The sequence below is a fragment of the Apodemus sylvaticus genome, chromosome 16 (genome assembly GCF_947179515.1).
Source record: "Apodemus sylvaticus chromosome 16, mApoSyl1.1, whole genome shotgun sequence".
In the NCBI taxonomy this organism is placed as follows: Eukaryota; Metazoa; Chordata; class Mammalia; order Rodentia; family Muridae; genus Apodemus; species Apodemus sylvaticus.
Window position 1 is genome coordinate 60,596,210 of NC_067487.1, and position 17,130 is coordinate 60,613,339.

The 17,130-nt window shown below is 37.8% G+C and overlaps 1 protein-coding gene across 5 annotated transcripts in view; it reads left to right on the forward strand.

Moving 5' to 3' along the window:
* The window catches only part of LOC127666603 (baculoviral IAP repeat-containing protein 1b-like), a 166,774-nt gene continuing 149,644 nt past the window's right edge, over positions 1-17,130 (forward strand). For 2 of the 5 annotated variants that reach the window (XM_052159522.1, XM_052159528.1), the window contains exons 1-3: positions 10-128; positions 10,160-10,226; positions 15,918-16,136. In XM_052159522.1, coding sequence (XP_052015482.1) covers positions 16,014-16,136 — 123 coding nt within the window. In that variant the 5' untranslated portion in view covers positions 10-128; positions 10,160-10,226; positions 15,918-16,013. Of the gene's footprint in view, positions 129-10,159; positions 10,227-15,917; positions 16,137-17,130 lie in introns of all 5 variants that reach the window. The other 3 variants (XM_052159523.1, XM_052159530.1, XM_052159521.1) reach the window with 3 other exon arrangements.

Genomic DNA, 17,130 nt, shown 5'->3' on the forward strand with positions numbered 1-17,130 from the left:
CCTATGGGCTAATAGCCTGGCCCAGCTTCTTACTCTCTCTCTCTCTGCTTCTTCACTGCAGTGTGACCAGAGGCTCTGCTCCTTCTATAATACCTTGCCTGCCTGGATGGAATTTATCCCTTCCAACTGTAAGTCAGAACGAACCTTTTTTTCTATTGAGTTGCTTTTGTCATGGTATCTTATCCCAGGAATAGGAATATTGCAGCTTTTGTTGAGAAACATGAAGTAACTAAGCAATGCTGCCAAGTCATGGCCAGTTCCTTGTGTAAAGCAGTGGAACAGGAAGTGAGGGTTGGGTAATTGTGTGTTTTGATTAAGAACATGACCTTTGTCTCTTCATCTTTAAGGAGACTTTAAGGGAAAGATATATTAAGACAACGAAAAATAACTTGTCAAAGAGTTGAGCAGCCTTATTTCTGCTGGGCTTCAGAGGTGTGATTCCTGGGGGATATTATACTTTAGTGACAAAAAGTTGTTTGAAAAATATTATTAGCTATTATCAAATTTCTACATGATTTCCAGATTATCTTTAAATCAAAAGGTGTACTTTGCCTTTAAAGTCTTCAAATTGCACAGAATACCAACACAGGAGACTAAGGCAGAATGGTATCAACTTTGAGGTCAACTTGGGCTTATAGCAGGATCATGTCCCTAAGGCAAAATAAAAACAAATGGAAAAAAATGAAAGCCTTCCGTGTACTGCAGCTTTTGCATATAGATGGGTAGAGGACAAATTGCACCCTGGGTGTGAGTGATCAGTGTATAGTGAATGAGAGATGCTACAGCGAGGACCTGTTCCACCCTATCTACAGGTATGCACTGAGTACTCCTGTGGGGTAACGGCAACGCTGAGCATGCAGACAAGGACCTGAGGACTGGTCATAGCAGACAGTGAGGTGTTCAGTGGTTCCCTTTGGTCTAAGTAGTGATTTACTTTTCAGAAGTTCTCTCAGTGGATGACCTGTGGCGTGAGCCAGATGCTGGGGGAATAGAGAGAGGTTGATGTAGACTAAATTGGTCTTTTGCTGCAAATTGTGTTGGATGATGACCAGAAGAACAACATCATCCATTAGGAAGGAACAACGGGAATGAAAAGATCTCAGGTCTAGTAAACCAGATGGTAATGCTCAGGGGAATGATTAGAAATGACATCCAAAGGGAGGAAGCCATTGGCATTACTTCTGAAATTTCAAATGATATGATAAGTAATGCAAATTACTGGTTATAGGTCTGTTGCACCAACTCCTCAAACTGTGAAACCACTAGAGCAAATTTCTAATTTATTTTAGCCTTGACTTCTGGTGACACAAACACAGAACTTACAGTCTCTTCAGAGCAATAATTTTTTTTGATTGTTGTTTCTTTTTTTTTTTTTTGAGAAGCATGCTCTTTTATTGAAAAAGGAAGTAAAACATTTGAACATTTTATGATAAAATTGAGGATTTACATGGAAATAGTTCTGATTAAATAGAAGAGATACATAGAAAAACACATTAAATTGACAATTTTCATGGAAAAATGAAGAGTAAAGTATTAGATGTGAAAAACATTGCTAAATTAATTGAAAAAGGAAATAGAAACATTTCATGATAGAATTGAAGATTTAGGTGGAAAATATTTCTGATAAAATTGTAGAAAAATATGTCAAAATCAAAGATTATCATGGAAATTTTTATGTAGACATAATAATGGTAGCCATAAAAGTATTCCTAAGTTGATTGAAAGTGGCATTATAAACATTTTCTGATAAAGTTAAATTTACATGGAAAATATTTCTGATAAAATTCAAGAAATATATAGAAAAACATTAAAATTGACTATTTCATGGAAAAATATACAGATAACATGGTACACATAAAAAACCTGTCTAAATTAATTGAAGATGAAATTAAAAATATTTTGTGATAAAATCAGAGAATTACATGGAAAACATTTCTGATAAAATAGATCAAATACATAGGAAAACATATTAAAATTAAAGATTATCATGAAAAATAATGCAGATAAAATGGTAGACATAAAAAATTACTAAATTAATTGAAAGAGCAATTACAAACATTTTCTGATGAAATTGAAGATTTACATGAAAAATATTTGTGTTTATCTGTCTTTTTATTGGGGAATTGAGTCCATTAACGTTAAGAGATATTAAGGAATAGTGATTGTTGCTTCCTGTTATTTTTGATGTTATTTTTATGTTTGTGTGGGTGTCTTCTTTTGGGTTTGTTGGAAGATTACTTTCTTGTTTTTCTAGGGTGTAGTTTCCCTCCTTATGTTGGCGTTTTCCAACTATTGTCCTTTGTAGGACTGGATTTGTGGACATATATTGTATAAATTTGGTTTTATCATGGAATCTCTTGGTTTCTCCATCTATGGTGATTGAGAGCTTTGCTGAGTATCATAGTGTGGGCTGACATTTGTGTTCTCTTAAGGTCTGTATGAGATCTGCCCAGGATCTTGTAGCTTTCATGGTCTCTGATGAGAAGTCTGGTGTAATTCTGATAGGTCTGCCTTTATATGTTACTTGCCCTTTGTCCCTTACTGCTTTTAATATTCTTTCTTTGTTTCGTGAAATTGGTGTTTTGATTATTATGTGATGGGAGGAATTTCTGTCCTGGTCCAGTCTATTTGGAGTTCTGTAGGCTTCTTGTATGTTTATGGGCATGTCTTTCTTTAGGTTAGGGAAGTTTTCTTCTATAATTTTGTTAAAGATATTTACTTGCCCTTTAAGTTGTAAATCTTCACACTCTTCTATACTTATAATCCTTAGGTTTTGGTGTTCTCTTTGTGTCCTGGATTTCCTGGATGTTTGGGGGTCAAGCTTTATGCATTTTGCATTTTCTTTGACTATTGAGTCAATGTTTTCTATGGTACCTTCAGCACCTGAGATTCTTTCTTCTTTCTTGTATTCTCTTCTTGATACTTGCATCTGTGACTCCTGATTTGTCTCCAAGGAATTCTGTTGGGAAGGCTTGCCTCAGTAGTTCCTGTTTTAGTACCTAAATTTTCCAATTCCAGAATTCCCTACGTTTGTTTTCTTTATTGGTTTCATTTCCCTTTCCAGGTCTTGAAATGTTTTATTCATTTTCATAGTGTTTGTTTGTGTTTTCCTGGATTCTGACAAGGGATTTATTCATTTTACCCCACTGTTTTCTTGTGTTGTTCTGTATATCTTTAAGGGATATTGTGTGTTATGGGACTCCTAAGTGTATGAACATGTGGGCCTCTGATCTTGTGCCTGCTCTTTTGTTTGTTTGTTTGTTTTTTGTTTTTTAGTTTGTTTTGTTTTTCTTTCTTTCAATAAAAGTTTGGGTTGCCCTCTCCAAAACAATATTGCTAGTATGGGATATCTCCAATTTCTTTATGAAGGCCCTTAGGGCTATGAATTTTCCTATTAGTACTGTTATCATTTTCTGCCATAAGTTTGGGTATGCCGTGTCTTTATTTTCACTGAATTCTATAAAGACATTGATTTTTCTTTTACTTGATTTCTTCCTTGACCAAGATATCATTGAGCAGAGAGGAGTTCAGTTTCATGAGTATGTGGCATTTCTGTTGATTTTGTTGTTATTGAAGTCTAGGGTTAGTCTGTGGTGATCTGATAGAATGTATAGTATTATTTCAATCTTCTGGTATCTGTTGAGGTTTATGTCCAGATATATGGTCAATGTTCGAAAAGGTTCCATGAGATGCTGAGACAAAGGTACATTCTCTTGTTTGGGGGTGAAATGTTCTTTAGATATTTGTTAAATGCATTTGCTTCATAACTTCTTTTAGTTTCATTGTATCTCTGTTTAGTTTCTGTTTCAATGACCTGTCCATTGGTGAGAGTGTGGTGTTGAAGTCTCCCATTATTAATCTGTTAGGTTAAATGTGTGTTTTGAGCTTCATACAGTTTCTTTTATGAATGTGGGTGCCCTTGCATTTGGGGCATAGATATTCAGAATTGAGATTTCATTTTGGTGAATTTTTCCTTGATGAATATGAAGTATCCTTCCCCATCTCATTTGATAACTTTTGTCTGAAAGTCTATTTTTCTATTTTATTGGATATTAAATTAGCTACTGCAGTGTGTTTCTTAGGGGCATTTTATTGGGAAACTTTTTAGCCATTCACTCTGAGGTAATGTCTGTCTTTGTCACTGAAGTATGTTTATTCTTTGCAGCAAAATGCTTGATCCTGTTTATACATCAAGTCTGTTTGCCTACATCTTTTTATTGGGGAATTGAGTCCATTAATGTTAAGAGATATTAAAGACAGCTGATTGTTAGTTCAGGTTATTTTTGTTGCTAGAGGTAGTATTATGTGTGTGTGATTTTCTTCCTTTGGCTTTGTTATGAGATGTTTAATTTTTTGTGTTTTCTTAGGTATAGTTACCCTCCTTGGGTTGCAATTGTTCTTCCAGTAACTTCTCTATGGCTGGATCAGTAGAAAGATATTGTTTAAATTTGGTGTTGTCATGGAATATGTTGCTTTCTCTTTCTATGGTAATTGACCATTTTGCTTGGTATAGTAGCCTGGGATGGAGGTTTTGTTCTGTTGGGGTCTGAATGATATCTGTTCAGGATCTCCTGGCATTTAGAGACTCTGTTGAGAAGTCTGGTACAGTTCTGATAGGTCTGCATTTATGCATTACTTGGTCTTATTTCTTTACATCATTTAATATTCTTTCTTTGCTCTGCACATGTAGTGTTTCGATTATTATGTGATGGGAGGATTTTCTTTTCTGGTCCAATCTGTTTGTTAGACTTCTTGTATATTTATGGCCATTTCTTTCTTTGTGTTTGAGAAGTTTTCTTCTGTGATTTCTGACCCTTTGAGCTGGGAATATTCACCCTCTTCTATTTCTATTCTTAGGTTTGTTATTTTCATTGTGTCCTGAATTTCCTGGATATTATGGTTTAGGAGCTTTTTATACTTTGTATTTCCTTTAACCCATATGTCAATATCTTCTATAGTTTGGGGTTCTCTCTCTTATCTCTTGTATTCTGTTGATGATGCGTGCATCTGTATCTCCTGATCTCTTTTCTATGCTTTCCATCTCCAGGTCTACCTCCATTTGTGTTTTGTTTCTAGTTTCTATTTCAATTTTTAGATCTTGGACTGTTTTGTATAATTTCTACATCCAATACACAAACATAAAACTGATAAGACAAAAAAACAAAGCAAAACAAAAAATGTGCACCCAGAAATCTGTTTTGTGTTGGCCAACTACTCCTAGGTGTGTGCCCTGTATTGGACTGTGATTGATGTTCCCAGTGACACTCCAGTGGTAAAAACTGATTTTCCCTTTAGCTGTAGGTACCAGCTACAAAAAGCTTCTTGGTTAAAGGTGGAACTTTGGGTCCCCTTCCCCTCCTCTGTGCTTGGACTTTGTCTATTCTGAAGACTAGAAAGAAGACTTTTGCAGATCTCCTGTGTATTGTTACAGTCTCTGTGTGTTCTTCTGTATCTGCCCTATTTCCTTGGAGTTAACCACCACCTCTGGTTCTTATGGCCATTCCACCACCTTTCCTGCATAGATTCCTGGGCCCTGAGTGGAGAGGATTGATAAAGATAACCCATTTTATGCTCAACTTCATTAGTCATCAGGGAAATGCAAATCAAAACAACCCTGAGATTTCACTTCACACCAGTCAGAATGGCTAAGATTAAAAACTCAGGAGACAGCAGGTGTTGGCGAGAATGTGGAGAAAGAGGAACACTCCTCCACTGCTGGTGGGGTTGCAAATTGGTACAACCACTCTGGAAATCAGTCTGGTGGTTCCTCAGAAAAATGGGCACCTCACTCCCGAAAGAGCCTGCTATAACACTCCTGGGCATATACCCAGAGGATTCCCCAGCATGTAATAAGGATATATGCTCCATTATGTGCATAGCAGCCCTATTTATAATAGCGAGAAACTGGAAAGAACCCAGGTATCCCTCAACAGAAGAATGGATGCAAAAATGTGGTATATCTCCACAATGGAGTACTATTCAGCCATTAGAAGCAATGAATTCATGAAATTCTTAGGCAAATGGATGGAGCTGGTGAACATCATACTAAGTGAGGTAACCCAGTCTCATAAGATCAATCATGGTATGCACTCACTAATAAGTTCATATTAGCCTGGAAAACTGGAATAACCAAAACATAATCTACACAACAAATGAGGTACAAGAAGAACAGAGGAGTGGCCCCTGGTTCTGGAAAGACTCAGTGTAGCAGTATAAGGCAAAACCAGAAAAGGGGAGTGGGAAGGGGTGGGTGGGAGAACAGGGGGAGGGAAGGGGGCTTATGTGACTTTCGGGGAGTGGGGGGCCAGAAAAGGGGAAATCATTTGAAATGTAAATAAAAAATATATATAATTTAAAAAAAAGAAAGGCAGTTGCTTAAATAGCTAAGCAAAAAATAAAATATAACCCATTTTAGAGTGAGTGTTCCAAAATTTCTCACATTCTGTATGTTGTCCAGTTGTGTGTTTTTTGTGAATTATCATCCATTTAAAGATGCTTCTCTGATGACAATTGAACTATGCACAGATCTATGGATGTAGAGGTGTATCATTAGGAGCCATTGTCTTCCATTAGTGTAATAACATAAGTTAGGTATCTGGCCAATTTCTTCATATTCAATTGTTCATGACACAATTAAGTGTTGTCTGCAGCAACAAAACCTTCCCTTAGGTTTTGGAGAGCAACTAATCATTTTGACAATAGCCTGTGCTGTTGTGGGAATAAAAGTCAATGGGGCCCCTTTGGCCTATGAATCAAGAAGGTGTAACCCCTTTCTGATGCTGGTTTTATTTGTTGGCATATGTAAACTAGTTAGAATTATGTATCTCCTATTGTAAGGTGACTCCATTTAAATACGATTCATATAAGTACATATTTTAGGAAATGTCTTTGTCATTGTTCTGTTACCATGAAGAGACACCATAACCAAGGCAATTCTTATAAAATAAAACATCTGACTGTGGGCGTACAGTTTTAGAGGTTCAATCCACTACTATCATAGCAGGGGGCACAGTTACATACAGACAGGCATGATGCTGAAAGTAGTTGAGAGTTTCATGCAGATAGAGGAAGAGAGAGAGAGAGAGAGAGAGAGAGAGAGAGAGAGAGAGAGAGAGAGAGAGAGAAGACAGAGAAAGACTTAGAGCTCCTAGTATCCTCCTCAAATATTGTCATTTCCCAGTGACTAAGCTCACAGGAACTCTCCACCTCCCCTTAAACTCCCACAGGAGGCTTCTGCAGTAGGGGGGTTCAAAGGCCTTTGGAGTGTGTTCTCCATTCCTACATCCCTTTTTCCTTGCCCTCTCATCCCTCCCCACTTAATCCTTTCATTCTATCCCCTCCTTCATCTCTTTGACACACTATATTCTATTTCTCCTTCCAGGGAAGATCCCCTCCCATGCCCTGGTCACTTACTACCTACCTAAGTTCTGTGATTGTTTTAGATTGAAGTTCAAATATGTAAAGCTAAAAACTAACACCCACATATCTGAGAAAACATGCTATATTTGTCTTTTTGATTCTGCGTTACCTCACTCAGGGTGATTGTTTCTAGTGCCAACCTGCTGGGGTCCATCCCTGGCTGTTCTTTCTTAGTTCTCTCTGGAAGGTAAACCTACTTACCTTTGGTCTGGCTGATATAAGGTTGAGTTATGTGGAAGAAGGAAACTCAATTGAGAAGATGCCTCTATCAGATTTGCCTCTCAGATGAGTCTCTGGGGGCTATTTATGAGATTAATGATTGAGGATACACCGTATTTTCACCACTAGGCAGGTTGTTGGGTTGTGTAATAAAGAAGGTCTAGCAAGCCATGAGGAACAAGCCTGTAAGCAGCACTCTTCCATGATCTTTGCTTCAATTTCTACCTCCACTTTTCTGCCTTGACTTCCTGCACTTGCTTCCATTGTCAATGGACTGTAACCTGAAAACTGGAAAAAACCGCCTCCACTCCACACCATACATTGGTTCATGGTGTTTATTAGAGGAATAGAGAGTAAAGTAGGTTTTGTGTAGCATTTTCCTCTAACCCAGATTAAAATAAAATACGGGGTCCCCTCATAAAAACTAACCCAGATTATCAGATCTTTCCTCAGTGACAGAGTCCTAAGAAGGACCAAGTGATGAGAAAATAAAGACCATAAAATAGATTTAAATCAGGAGGTCTTGCACAAGCTGAGTCTCGTAGAAACTTATTAAGAAGTGCAGTATCAGGTAATATGTTGTAGTTCACCCTATCATACCTATACCTGAGAGGCAGAGGGAGTCATATTTTTGAATTCAAGGTCAGTTTGGTCTACTTAATGCATTCCTGGAAAGCCAAGGCTATACAGAGATTCTATCTCAAAACCAAAAACAAACAAAAGAAATATAATATATTACATATAGTTTATAGGTGAGATGGGTCAAAATCAGCAGAAAATAAACATACAATGGGATGAAGTCAGAAGGAAGATAATCAAGAAATGTTTCACAAAGGGAACACAGGATATTTGAAGTGCAACACAGACCCACCAAAAAGCAGCCTTGGCACTGGCAATGCCAGTCTCTTCAGGGGTGAAATGCCAAGTTCCCAGAAACTGAAACTTTAACAATTTCAAGGCTCTGGCTTTGCTCCCTGCCTGAATCTTGTCCAATCTGCAAAGACATAGAAGCCAATTCCCTTTGTCCTTTCATCAGGGCCTCTGAGAAAACTTTAGATTTGCCAGGCTTTCAACAAAAACCTTTGACCTTGAAGAGAAGCTGCTTAAGATTCAGGGTGTTTGAAAGGAGGCAAAACAGTCAACCTGCAGGAAGAACTCAAAGGCTTCAGGAAGTTCCTGAAACTGACCAGATTCTCTAGGCCTCTCCCTCAGATTCTCTAGGCCTCTCTTCCCTAAGTGTATGAGAGTGGTCAGCACTACCTAGACACACTCTCAAACCAGCTGAGATGAGCGAAATTGATTGGAAGTGGCTCAGATCAATTGAACTACCTGTGAGTTATACTTTCCAGCATGCTAAGCTGCCTGTGGGTAGTATGGTATTGTCTGGGTTTCTAGCTCTGGTAAGCTGTCTCCTGAGCTGGGATGACAGCTGTGCTTTTAGTAATACAACTTTTGAGTTATTTCTGCTCCCATAAATAACTCCTTACCCATCTTCCTGTAAATCATCCACAATAAAACTCACTGGATCAAATCAAGTTAGTTTTTTTTAAGCTTTATTCAGTTGATTGTACAAATGAATGAAGTGCCCACTCAGGCCAGAGATGTTGAATAGTCTGGAGCTGGAGTTACAGGCAATTGTAAGCTTCCTGGTGTGGCAGCTAGTAATTGAATTTCCATACTCTGCAAGAATAGCTCTCTAAGACCAGTACCCACTGAACCATCTCTCAGGTCCCAGATCTTTTTGTTTTGTTTTTTTAATTACATTATTTTACTGTATAGCTCCATCTTCCTGGGATTAAAGGTTTAAACTACCACTCCTGGCCCCAAGTGGGAATTTGATGGTATTCTTTGGTCAGTTCATTATTAGGGTTGGGTGAGTAGATGTTTGTTCATGTCTCTCCAAGAATAGTTCAGAAAAAAAATTAGGACAATGCTAAGCTGTTGGAAATGAAATAAATCTTCTGGGAGTCATAATCTTCTGGGTCCTGGTGTACCATATTAATACAACGTAGAGCCCTAACTAGTAGCTTCCTTCCTTAGCTGTGACATTTGAGTTTAAGTTCCTCAAATGCTTTCTTGGTTTCTCCTTAAAGGTCTTCTGTAAGATCCTACACTAAACAAAACAATCAGTTGGGGAGATAGTTGAAGGAAAGTTCTGACCTACACCACATGTCTCCACCATATGACATGTATAACTGTCACCACAAGGGTTCACATAATAAAACATTTTATTTAATAAAAAAGAAGATGTGCATAAGGATGAAGTGGGAAAGGAAGCTGTCCATATACATAGCAAGTTCCTGGAGAATACTGGTTCTTGATTATTGTCAAATGATTGTAAAGTAGCTCTTATAGGCAGCTCATGTCTGTGGATATTTGCTGTGCAGGTACTAGTACTGTCTGAGCGGTTTGTGGAACCTTTAAGAGGCAGAGCCTCATCAGAGGAAGTGAGTACTTGGACACAGCCCTATGGGCTAATAGCCTGGCCCAGCTTCTTACTCTCTCTGCTTCTTCACTGCAGTGTGACCAGAGGCTCTGCTCCTTCTATAATACCTTGCCTGACTCGATGGAATTTATCCCTTCCAACTGTAAGTCAGAACGAACCTTTTTTTCTATTGAGTTGCTTTTGTCATGGTATCTTATCCCAGGAATAGGAATATTGCAGCTTTTGTTGAGAAACATGAAGTAACTAAGCAATGCTGCCAAGTCATGGCCAGTTCCTTGTGTAAAGCAGTGGAACAGGAAGTGAGGGTTGGGTAATTGTGTGTTTTGATTAAGAACATGACCTTTGTCTCTTCATCTTTAAGGAGACTTTAAGGGAAAGATATATTAAGACAACGAAAAATAACTTGTCAAAGACTTGAGCAGCCTTATTTCTGCTGGTCTTCAGAGGTGTGATTCCTTGGGGATATTATACTTTAGTGACAAAGAGTTGTTTGAAAAATATTATTAGCTATTATCAAATTTCTACATGATTTCCAGATTATCTTTAAATCAAAAGGTGTACTTTGCCTTTAAAGTCTTCAAATTGCACAGAATACCAACACTTAGGAGACTGAGGCAGGATGGTATCAACTTTGAGGTCAACTTGGGCTTATAGCAGGATCATGTCCCTAAGGCAAAATAAAAACAAATGGAAAAAAATGAAAGCCTTCAGTGTACTGCAGCTTTTGCATATAGATGGGTAGAGGACAAATTGCACCCTGGGTGTGAGTGATCAGTGTATAGTGTATGAGAGATGCTACAGCGAGGACCTGTTCCACCCTATCTACAGGTATGCACTGAGTACTCCTGTGGGGTAATGGCAATGCTGAGCATGCAGACAAGGACCTGAGGACTGGTCATAGCAGACAGTGAGGTGTTCAGAGGTTCCCTTTGGTCTAAGTAGTGATTTACTTTTCAGAAGTTCTCTCAGTGGATGACCTGTGGCGTGAGCCAGCTGCTGGGGGAATAGAGAGAGGTTGATGTAGACTAAATTGGTCTTTTGCTGCAAATTGTGTTGGATGATGACCAGAAGAACAACATCATCCATTAGGAAGGAACAACGGGAATGAAAAGATCTCAGGTCTAGTAAACCAGATGGTAATGCTCAGGGGAATGATTAGAAATGACATCCAAAGGGAGGAAATCAATGACATTACTTCTGAAATTTCAAATGATATGATAACTAATGCCAATTACTGGTTATAGGGTCTGTTCTAACAACTTCTCAAACTGTGAAAGCACTAGAGCAAATTTTTAATTTATTTTAGCCTTGACTTCTGGTGACACAAACACAGAACTTACAGTCTTTTTAGAGAAATAAATTTTTTTGATTGGTGTTTCTTTTTTTATGAAAGGCATGTTCTTTTATTGAAAAGGGAAGTAAAACATTTCAACATTTTATGATAAAGTTGAGGATTTACATGGAAATATTTGTGATTAAAAGAATAGATACATAGAAAAACTCATTAAAATTGACAATTTTCATGGAAAAATGAAGAGTAAAGTATTAGATGTGAAAAACATTGCTAAATTAATTGAAAAAGGAAATAGAAACATTTCATGATAGAATTGAAGATTTAGGTGGAAAATATTTCTGACAAAATTGTAGAAAAATGTAGAAAAACATGTCAAAATCAAAGATTATCATGGAAAGTTTAATGTAGACATAATAACAGTAGCCATAAAAGTATTCCTAAGTTGATTGAAAGTGGTATTATAAACATTTTCTGATAAAGTTAAAGATTTACATGGAAAATATTTCTGATAAAATTCAAGAAATATATAGAAAAACATTAAAACTGACTATTTCATGGAAAATTTTACAGATAAAATGGTACACATAAAAACCCTATCTAAATTAATTGAAGGTAAAATTAAAAATATTTTGTGATAAAATCAGAGATTTACATGGAAAACATTTTTGATAAAATAGAGCAAATATATAGAAAAACATATTAAAATGAAAGATTATCATGAAAAATAATGCAGATAAAATGGTAGACATAAAAATTAGTAAATTAATTGAAAGAGCAATTACAAACACTTTCTGACAAAATTGAAGATTTACATTAAAAATATTTATGTTTGTCTATATCTTTTTATTGGGGAATTGAGTCCATTAATGTTAAGAGATATTAAGGAATAGTGATTGTTGCTTCCTGTTATTTTTGATGTTATTTTTATGTTTGTGTGGGTATCTTCTTTTGGGTTTGTTGGAAGATAACTTTCTTGTTTTTCTAGGGTGTAGATTCCCTCCTTATGTTGGCATTTTCCAACTATTATCCTTTGTAGGACTGAATTTGTGGACATATATTTTGTAAATTTGGTTTTGTCATGGAATATCTTGGTTTCTCCATCTATGGTGATTGAGAGTTTTGCTGGGTATCGTAGTCTGGGCTGGCATTTGTGTTCTCTTAAGGTCTGTATGAGATCTGCCCAGGATCTTCTAGCTTTCATGGTCTCTGGTGAGAAGTCTGGTGTAATTCTGATAGGTCTGCCTTTATATGTTACTTGCCCTTTGTTCCTTACTGCTTTTAATATTCGTTCTTTGTTTCGTGAATTTGGTGTTTTGATTATTATGTGATGGGAGGAATTTCTGTTCTGGTCCAGTCTATTTAGAGTTCTGTAGGCTTCTTGTGTGTTCATGGGCATGTGTTTCTTTAGGTTAGGGAAGTTTTCTTCTATAATTTTGTTAAAGATATTTACTTGCCCTTTAAGTTGTAAATATTCACACGCTTCTATACTTATAATCCTTAGGTTTTGGTGTTCTCTTTGTGTCCTGGATTTCCTGGATGTTTGGCGTTCAAGCTTTATGCATTTTGCATTTTCTATGACTATTGAGTCAATGTTTTCTATGGTACCTTCAGCACCCGAGATTCTTTCTTCTTTCTTGTATTCTCTTGTTGATACTTGCATCTGTGACTCCTGATTTGTCTCCAAGGTTTTCTATCTTCAGAGATGTCTCACTTTGTGATTTCTTTATTGTTTCTACTTCCATTGTTAGATCTGGGATGGTTTTGTTCAGTTCCTTCACTTGATTGTTTGTGTTTTCCTGTAATTCTTTAAGGATTTTTGGTTTTCCTCTAAGGGCTTCTACCTGTTGACCCATGTTCTCCTGTTTTTTTAAGGGAGTTATTTATGTCCTTCTTGAAGTCCTCTATCAGCATCATGTGATGCAATTTTAAATCACAGTCTTGCTTTTCTCGTGTGTTGGGGTATCCAGGACTTGCTGTGATGGAAGAACTGGGTGCTGATGTTGCCACATAGCTTTGGTTTTTGTTCTTAGCATTCTTGTGCTTGCCTTTCACCATCTGGCTATCTCTGGTGCTGGTTGGTCTTGCTGTCTCTGGCTAGAACTTATCCCTCCTTTGGGCCTATAAGCCTGTCAGTACTCCTGGGAGACCAACTCTCTTCTGCAGGGTCTGTGCACAGAAGGTTGTGGAGAAGCCTGAATCCCTGGCACAAATGGCAGCCTGAAAACCTATGTCGGGGCTGGAGAGATGGCTCAGCGGTTAAGAGCTTGGACTGCTCTTCCAAAGGTCCTGAGTTCAAATCCCAGCAACCACATGGTGGCTCACAACCATCTGTAAAGAGATTTGATACCCTCTTCTGGCGTGTCTGAAGATAGCTACAGTGTACTTACATATAATAATAAATAAATAAATCTTTAAAAAAAAAGACCTCTGTCCCAGCTTCTCCACTGATCATATGCCCTGTATGCTCCTAGCTGTTCCCTTCCAGAGAGAAGGTGGAGATCTCACCTCCACACTCAGAAGTGAAAGCACTGCTGGGAGATCACTCTCTCCTGGAGGGCTGTGCACAGAAAGCTGTGGAGCTGCCCTGCTCCCAGGTGCAAATGTCAGCAGGAAGACTTCTGTTTTAGAGCTATTCTTATGGTTGTGCCTGGTGGAAAACACTTGTTATCCCAACAATCAGGAAGTGGAGATAGAACTATTAAGGAAACATGGTCAGTTCCTGCCTCAAAGTGCATATTCAAGAAACAATCAAAATCCCAAGTAGGCAGTTCTTCTGCTAGCGCCATGCCTGGTGCTGTCTTTGAAGTGTACTAAGAAACTACTTTTCTTTCTAAATGAAATAAACCAGCAACGAATATGATGTAATGAAGACATAGGGTGTGCAGTGTGGACTGAGGGCATTTGTAGGGTCTGGATAAATTAGTCTGAAGTTAGTGAGGAAACCTTAATAGCTGGACTAGTCCATGGTACATAGTGTATTGCCATAACTAACCCTGGTAATTAGAAGCAAGAGACAATTAATTTGTGTGTGTGAAAATGCACTTAGAGATTTTAGGAGGAAAAATTCTCACACTTGTTGGAATATGTGAACTTCCATTATTTATAAATTCTACAACAGTTTATTCAAATGCCTGATAAATATGATTGGATAAACTGTGACATATATGTAGCAAAATATCACTTTAACAAGGGAGTGTAAGTACTGACACATGCTCTCTTGTGTGTGTGTCTCATGAAAATATTATGTTAAGTGAATGTCACCAAATAGGAAGACTCCATGTTACTGTCTAGTTTTGTGAAATGACAAGATTATGTAAATGTAACAAGGCAGAGTAAATTAGGTACCCACTGATGGGCTCTCTACTTCCTGACGAAGACAGGATTTGACCGTCTGCCTCAAAATCCTGGCACCATGATTTCCATGCCAGGGTGACTATGCCCTATGACTGTAGTCTCCAGTCCAGAAAGTTTATATTCTGTCATGGGAAGGAGCTAAAATTCAGTCCAGTCTGGCCAGTTAAGTCTTCTCTGAAATGACTTGGAAGAATCTTTTACTTTTCTTTTTCATTAAAAAAAAATTGATTGATTTTATGTGAGTACACTGTAACTATCTTCAGACACACTAGAAGAGGGCATTGGAACCCATTCAGGATTATACAGATAGTTATGAGCCACCATGTAGGTGCTGGGAGTTGAACTCAGAATCTCTGGAAGAGCAGTAAGTACTAACTGCTGATTCATCTCTTCAGTCCCTCAAATATTTTTCTCTAGATAATTATTTTTTAAAATATTATTTTACTTATTATTTGAAAGTCTGAAGTATCTTTTTTATTAAAAACACATATATCATTTTATGATGTATATGTTATATCTTTTAAAACATTTCCAAAAATGTATTGACTGCATATATTCTGTGAGTTTTTGTGTTAAAATTCTTTAGCTATTTTATTTACAATGCTTTTAAAATTTATTATTTGAGATTTCATATATCCATGTAATGTACATTGGCCACATCCTCCCCACCCCTTTAATTCTGCTCACACACCCCATACAGGTTTTTTCCATCTTCATTCTCTCCCTTTCTTTTTTCATAATCAACTGAGTCCAACTAGTGCTGTCTGTATGTATATGGGGCCATCCTCTCAGTCACAGTGGACCTACAACTGACCACACCCCTGGAGGAAAACACCTGACTCTTTCATAGCATCCATAAACTTCCAATAAGCTATTCTGTTGGGACTGGACTTTATGAGCCCCTCCCTGTCTATGCTAGAATTCTGACGGCATTAAGGTTATGAGGCCTTGTGAAACTAACAACAGCTGCCATTGAGTTCATGAGTTCAATGTCCATGTCATATCTAGAAAACCACATTTTACAGATTTCGTCCTCATTCTCTAGAATAAATAGAATAATAGAAAAAAAGAAAAATTACAGGTTTAAAAAATTACACAAGCACACACACACACATACACACACACAAAGTGGTGTTTTTTTTTTTTTTTTTTTTTTTTTTTTTGCATGCATGTCTGTTCAACCAGGCACATGTCTGGTGACCATGGAGGCCAGAAGAGGGCGATAGATCTCCCTGAAACTGGAGTTAAAGACCACTGTGAACTGCCATATGGGTGCTGGAAATGGAGCCCAGGTCCTTGGGAAGAACATCCAGTGTTTGTAACCATCAAGCCCCCAAAGCTACAGTTACTGAGTCAGAACTAAGAAAGTTGGATAAGATTAGCAGTGCTGCATGGTGGAGCTCTGTAAGTAACAACGTGATCTTTTATGGAGATAATTATCCTGCCCATCTTCTTAGCAGACCTTCTGGGGGATCAGATTTCCAATGGAGCAGTCTCCTGGCTGGGTGATTGACAGCCAGTCTGTTGGATTAGCTCTTAAATGGGAACACAGTAATAAGTACTGTTCTAATCATTGAGCAGATCAGAATGTCTGTAAGGGCAGGGAAGTGCAAAGGGAGAACTCAGATGGGTTAAAAAATACTGTTTTCTCAAGCCCTGATTCCAGTGCTTTCTCTAGTAGGTAGCTAAACAATATATAAGTAGTAGCAAAGCCAAAACTGTCTATTTGTGAAAGGAACCCAGAGGCTTCTGTGTCTGTCTACTGTTATTTAACTTTGTAGGCACCCGTGATGCCCATGGCTGTGCTTGCTGAGGTTGCCCAGTGGTAGGGAAGTTTCCTACTAAGGAAAAGGCCCTGGGCTCAATCCTTTACACACATGTGGACCACTGGTGGAATTAAGGGCTTGGTTATTGCAAACCATTTAGCCCAAGTAGAGAACCTGGGCCCAATCCCTAACATTCATATGAGTACATTTATGTATTTGATAATGGGATAATGAAACATTTAACTAAGTTTATAAAATAAATTCTCTAGCACCTATAACAATAATCATGTTCCTGGGCTGGAGAGATGACTCAGTGGTTAAGAGCACTGACTACTCTTCCAGAGGTCCTGAGTTCAATTCCCAGCAACCACATGGTGGTTCCCATCTTTAATGGGATCTGATGCACTCTTCTAGTGTGTGTCTGAAGACAGCTGCAGGGTACTCATATAAATAAAAGAAATAAATAAAAAATTAATTATGTTCCTGAGTCAGAAGAATAGGCAATAGAGTGGAGGAGTAGATTTCAGAGCTTACCTTGAAAAGTAGCAGCTGTTGAAGCCTGGAAACTCTTACTGACCTGGGCTGCATTCAACCAAAGGAGCAAGGTAAATAAGTGCTTGCTTTTCAGGTGC